This window comes from Hylaeus volcanicus, chromosome 7 (assembly GCF_026283585.1).
Source record: "Hylaeus volcanicus isolate JK05 chromosome 7, UHH_iyHylVolc1.0_haploid, whole genome shotgun sequence".
Lineage (NCBI taxonomy): Eukaryota > Metazoa > Arthropoda > Insecta > Hymenoptera > Colletidae > Hylaeus > Hylaeus volcanicus.
The window spans coordinates 12,386,267-12,392,757 of NC_071982.1; the positions used below are offsets into that span (position 1 = coordinate 12,386,267).

The 6,491-nt window shown below is 36.9% G+C and overlaps 2 protein-coding genes across 13 annotated transcripts in view; one reads left to right on the forward strand and one right to left on the reverse strand.

Annotated features, from left to right (window-relative positions):
- Window positions 1-1,335, reverse strand: part of LOC128880031 (protein Wnt-7b-like) — a 6,424-nt gene extending 5,089 nt beyond the window's left edge. Inside the window, exons 1-2 of the mRNA XM_054129668.1 lie at window positions 1,269-1,335; window positions 1,031-1,118 (exon numbers count right to left, since the gene is read on the reverse strand). Of these exons, the coding sequence (XP_053985643.1) occupies window positions 1,031-1,118; window positions 1,269-1,273 (93 nt within the window). The 5' untranslated portion in view covers window positions 1,274-1,335. The remainder of the gene's footprint in view (window positions 1-1,030; window positions 1,119-1,268) is intronic.
- Window positions 1-6,491, forward strand: part of LOC128880024 (proteasome subunit alpha type-5-like) — a 198,024-nt gene that overhangs the window by 44,079 nt on the left and 147,454 nt on the right. For all 12 annotated transcript variants that reach the window (XR_008457737.1, XM_054129651.1, XM_054129653.1 and 9 more), the window contains one exon: window positions 1,281-1,367. Coding sequence is in view for 11 of the 12 variants with exons in the window: in XM_054129651.1 (XP_053985626.1) it covers window positions 1,281-1,367 (87 nt within the window). In the remaining variant the exon portion in view is untranslated. The remainder of the gene's footprint in view (window positions 1-1,280; window positions 1,368-6,491) is intronic.

Below are 6,491 nucleotides of genomic sequence, written 5' to 3' on the forward strand. Positions count from 1 at the left end.
TATAAGGTCGTCTCGTGTCTTTTTAGAATTATCAAAATATTTTAAAACTTAGTTTCCACAAATTCGACTGATTCCTATGTAACGTTCTTCCATTTGGCTTTTGTTAGCCTCGCGTATCCGTTACCATCGCAAACAGTCGATTTGCGGCGTGATTCGGGAATCAGGTATCGAAACGAGCGCTCAGTGCGGGGTCTTTTGAGGAACCACGTCACGGGAGTTTAAATGCCTGTTTCTACCTGACCCTTTAAATATTTCCGCGGTTCGTCGACTTCGAGGCAAAATAAGATCCCGAGACATTCTCTGCGAGGGATTATATTGGAGGATAATTCCTGGAAAACTCTTAAGCCTGGTGTTTATTACTTCCTTTGTGTATCCCCTGTAGATATTTGTAACGGAAAGTTTCAAGGATACTGAGACAAAAATACTGCTGGATAACACTTGGACTGTGTACACATTCCAATGTATCGAAAGTCGAGGCCTCAGCTATTACGCGCTTCTGATTACGACACTCCTTGAGGGATGTGTTTTGATTTTCCGCGGACAATGTGACCGCCCCACCCAAATTGCTCTCAGTATGCTCGATTATCGCGAAGAGTTTAGACGTGTGACGGAAACGTTCAAAAGTAAAATCTGTTCGATTAAATATTCTTCATAGTGCTACTGTTCTCGTAAGTATTCCACCTATTCTGCATAACTATTAATCAAATGGTTAACCCTTTGCGTTCCTATATCGCGTGAAGCTCGGACTGCAAAGAATTAAGTTATACTTTTATACAAAATTTTATCAAACGTCTGCTTTCGATCGATTTTTCGAACTCTTAACGATCGATACATTTGCAATCCTTTCGAACAACTTCATTATTAACAAAATAGTCTTCTCGACTACCGACTTCGATATTCGAGTATCCAGCATTATCGAACGGCAACGTATATTTCGCGAATTCAACTTGCGAATCATATTCGAGAATTTCTTTTTATTATTATCGAAATAGAAACTCGATGTCTAACAGGAAAATAATGCCTTACTCACCTTTCTTCCTGCTTTGTTATTATGGAGGTTCATCAGACTCCTCGCGTCGCCCTCGACCTCCCTCGCGTCCAGAAACCTACGCGCGAACCTAACATTAAATTGCAATATTAAAATCCATGCGTGTATAACATCTGTCGTGACGTGCAGCGTCGTGGAGGTTTTACACGCACGTGACACGTGCAAAGGGCGCCGCTAGAAACAGCGACGAATTCATTACGCATCAGGTTAATTATCTTACCTCATCCCGTAGGTGACGTCCGCGCTGCAGCCACCCCATTCCCAGCCGTTCGGTGGTAATTCCTTCCTCGTCCTGCAACCAATCGTCCAACGTCTACTGGTGAGTCAATTATCAACAGGGATGGGCAAAACTTGATTCGAATAACAGATGAACGAGAATAAAACGGTGTAGTAATTTATTGGCTACGTTTACTCGATGGGGAGAATCGTCGAGACTAGTTTCGACTTGCTCGATACGAAATGTAATTTTGTTCTGTAATTGTATATACATATACAAAAAATAAAAAAATATATGTATATATAATAAAATAAATAGAAATAAATATAAAACATATATGTATATATATAACATAATATGTATATATATATATGTATATTTTATATATAAAATAGACATATGAAACATATATATTTTTATATGTCTATAAATTCAACTTGATTCTTTTTTGTTTGTTATTCGATATTTTTATCTGATTTTGATCTAATATAACATATACATATAACATAATATGTATATATGTATATGTGTATGTATTATATATATATATATATATATCCTCATTATATTATATCCTCCATATATATATATAATATGTATATTTTATATATAAAATAGACATATAAAACATATATATTTTTATATGTCTATGAATTCAACTTGATTCTTTTTTGTTTGTTATTCGATATTTTTATCCGAGGAAGAATCTTAATTCTTTGATCAGAATTGAACTTGTACAGGAAGTTAATAATATTATTAAGGGACTCGAAGGAATAATAGAATATAAAAGTTACATACTTTGGCTATTATATTAGAATTCGTAATATCGAATTGAATAGTACTTGCACATAAAATTGTTACTAAGAGAAATCATTACTAAGAGAATTGAAAGGATAATAAAATATAAGAGTTACATACTTGGGTTATCATATTAGAATTCGTAATAGTATGGAGATGAATAATACGTGCACAGAAAATTGTTATCATTACTAGGAAACTCAAAGAGATAATACAAAATAAAAGTTACACGTAAGGGTTTTGAACATTCTAACATCAGATTTCGTAACTCTTGAGTTACGATAATAATTATTAACTTCCTCCACATTTTACAATTGAAAAGTGAATAAAGTGACACAATCATAGCACTATTTAAACATCGAAAAATGTATAAGAGTAAAAAGGTACTCTAAATGTTACAAGATGCAAAACAACACTCCAAAAATTTAATTAAAACATGAAACAACAAATTTAACTGTTCCATCGAGCAAACGCAGCGAATAAATCGCTACACGGTGTCCCATTCGTTATCTACCGCTCGAATAAAATTTCGCCCATCTCTGTCCACGATTCAGGTGTGCCAATTACGGTCCGGGAACACCTCGCGTTATCGGTAACGAGTGCTTAACCGTCGCGAATAAAGTACAAAAGCAAAGAGAACAGTTTACCTTACGGTAGGTTCGCAACCGCAGGCGGTGATGTTGCCCCTGCTGCAAGCTGCGGTCACGGCGTACGTTACACCCGCTGAACTTATTGCGTACGTGAAAGCTGCTTCCCTGCTTCCTGAAATAGATCAGTGAGAAATTTCCTGTTAGATGTGGCGTCGGAGCAGGTCTGTCCAGTTTGCGCGGTAGGTAGGGAATGCGCTTAGGGATTTGAAGCTGAGAGAAACGAGGAGCATGTGCGACAGATAGGGCTTACGCGAATCATCGAAGGCCGATTAGAGACTTTATAGAAGGAAAACGAGTCGAGGAATTCGATAATTACGTTAGGGGACACTCGGTATGCACGCTTTTTGAGCAGGTGGATTCGTGAGATGTTTGCCGGTGGTTAGTTGTAATTTGAGGATAGGAATATTGGCGGGGGAGTATCGACGACACTTATCGAACAGTTTTATGATTTTCTTGATAGGAAGGTAGTTGCATATGGAAGATGGTTTAAGGAGCTAGCGCGTTATTTAGGTGATGTTTGAAGAACAGTTTGAGAACTTTGATTAGCGAATCAGGGTTTAGATAATAGGTTGATTTCATTGGAGGGTTTGATATACAGTGTAACAAATATTCGTACAGGAACCAATTCAAAATGAAACTTCATATATTCATTTTATTAATAAATTTTAGGAGAAGAAATAATTAACCGACATTCCTACATATTTTTAGAGTAGAATTTTCGTAAATTAAAGTTTATTATTTTTAATGTTAGCCTCTTATTTCTTTTCTTACTAATTTTATTTTAAATTGGTTGCTGTACGAATACTTCTTACACTGACTGTATAGCTCTAGGAGACTGCATCTAAGAGTTGTGGCCTCTGCCAGATTTAGAACGAAATGATTCAATGATTTATGAACTCTGTAATTTATAATTATTAATGAGCTATTAGTGATTATTAACTATTACGTATTACGTTCCTGGCAGGGGCCACCGTTTCGACGGTGGTTCGGGGAGCGACGCCCCCGCCGTACCCGAGTCTCACACATACACACATACATATACATATGCAAGTACTCTTCCTAATTTACAACTTGAATACAATTTAATCATCATACACAAATATTGGTCATTATGGTGGTCCACGCAGTATCGCAGCGCCAGCTGAATTCGCAATTTTAAAAGGGAGCAAACGAAATTATTTCTACTCGTAATTAACTCTGAAGAGTAGTTAATTTTATTATAGTAGTAGTTAATTCTATCAAAGTAGTTTAGTGGCTCTGTCTGTGGTATTTATTGCTACTTGTTACCGTCGATCATGCTCTTTCATGACTGCGAAGGCTTCGAAATACCACAGACAGAGCCACTAAACTACTTTGATCGAATTAACTACTACTATAATAAAATTAACTACTGTTCAGAATTAACTACGAGCAAGAATAATTTCTTTTGCTCTCTTTTAAAATTGCGAATTAGATAGGTAGTTTTGCTTTCACTGACACTTGTCCAGTTTTGCAGTAATATTCATAGGTCACTAATGTTAACAATAATAATATATGAGCTTTTTATAAGGTCCACTGTGTATATATGTATAGTAAGTCATATAGTAGGTCTATAACAAATTAGATGTCCCTCCATCATAAATTTGCAGCTAACACAGGTAGATCTTGCTTCTGTTGACATTCGAGGCCTTGAGATCTAGAGTGGCCTAAGTAACATTTTTTTAAACATTAAATTATGGCCTAAAGCGCATAGCTGATAGGATGTTTTATAAAACCAAAGTGACGTATGTTTAATTTCTTCAATCATTAACAGATAGCATAGGTATAATTAAATGAAAATCATAGCTTCCAATTTCTCTTTATACGTTAGGACTATAATTTTGTAGATATTCTACTCTGGTTCTCATGGCCTCATTTTTCCTCCATTATTGCAACAATGTTCGTATTTGCATTTATGTTAGGAGTGATTGAATATTGAGGTTTCAAGAGGTCAACTGTGATCACAAACTAAATGTGCCTCCTTCATTAATTTTGCAGCTGACATAGATAGATCTTGCTTCTGGTGACATTTGTCCTCCATTACTGTATCAATGTTTGTATTTGCATTTATGTTAGCAATAATTGAATATTGAGGTTTAAAAAGGTCCACCATGTATACACATATATAATATCATATTTAGTATCACAGTTTAGATTAAAAATAAAGAAAAGTATTTCACTTTCTCACGTCTACAATCATATTCGTGGTAATCATCCTAGTATCATTTGAGCCATTCACTGCACAAACTGATCAACTCCACCAGTCACATAAAAATTGTAAAACATTACCGATTATTTTCTTTTCCAATTCTTTCTTATTAATTTTATATACCGTTGGATGAAAGCTACATATGTATGCATTCTACGATATTTATTTGAATTTATATTATAAAGATAATTTTAACAAACAATATACATTATTGCATCACATTTCTCAATTTTTTTGTTTTACGGAGTTGATCGATTTGTGCAACGAACGTCTCATTCGTAGCAACTTCCTTTAAAGAAAGAACAATTCCGACACATAACGAACAGGATGAATGTTTCAAATGAAAAATTACTATGACGGAGCAGCGTGCGCTACTCCTCAGAAAACGTCATTGAAGTGTCACAGGAGTCAAGATAACTATGTCACACTGTTCACAAGCATCAGCGACACGGTGTTTACGACTGAGAAGTCACGGCATGGATTAGGCTTGGCATTACACCTCGTACCTCGAACCGATCTAATTCGTTTCGTCGGACAAGCATGATACATCAACCGGCGCAAAGCCCACACTGTCCCCCCAGCGTTTCCGTCACACTAATTTACAACCGTCCGACACACGTAGACTCGCGTAAAGCGCGAGGCACAATTAATTACCAGCGCGAGGCTCTTTCAGCTCGTTTGCCATGCTGAGTGAGTTACCGCGCGTTCCTTTCTTCTCGGTGTTGTTTCTTTTTTTTCGCCAAGCCACGGTCGTCGTTTCAGCCACCTACGCGGCGCTGTCCGAGTTGATTTCGCGTTCGAAATGGCTGGCAGCAATCCACCTCGCTCGGCTTTAATTCGAACGTCAAGATCGCGCAAAGTAGGATTGGAAAACCCATAGGCCGCGCTGGGGACGGTGCGCGCGTTGACAGGGCAATTTCCATGGTCGGTCTTCGCCGAGAGGCCTCTTGGAAGGCTGTTTCGATTTTTGCTTCGTGGATTTTTAGATCTCTTTCAAAGTGGCCACTTCGATCGGAAATTTGCAATTGCTTGGTGATTCGAAATTAGATGGAATAGTTGGAGACTTGAGGAGGCTTCATTGTTGGCGAAAGTTAAGAGTGAAGTCGATTTTCTTTAATTTTCTCAAACTTCGGGGTTTTTATGTTTACTTGAGGGCTGAGGATAGGCTTCTTCCTTTCTTTTCCTTAGGATCATAGGAACTGGAGAGGACGAAAGGGAAAGTAGTAAAGGGATGAGTCGTTTCGAGTCGTGGCACTTTGAAATCTCTATGAACTTCGAAAAAATCTGTATCAAGAATACTCGTCCGTAAAATAATATAATATTCGTTGTCTAGTTTCTGGTTTTTCGTATCTTCATTCAAGTGAATTATATTCCGAGTAAAATACATGCAATCATCCACAGAGTGGTCATATTCTTGTACAGTAGTTTCTACCACTGAATCCTTCTACCTCTTTCATACAGATTCATCAGTTTATTTTAAAAAATCAACCTCTTTCAGCATCAATTTCTATATTTTCTCAACTCCTCAATGACTTCGATCTTGGAAATCTT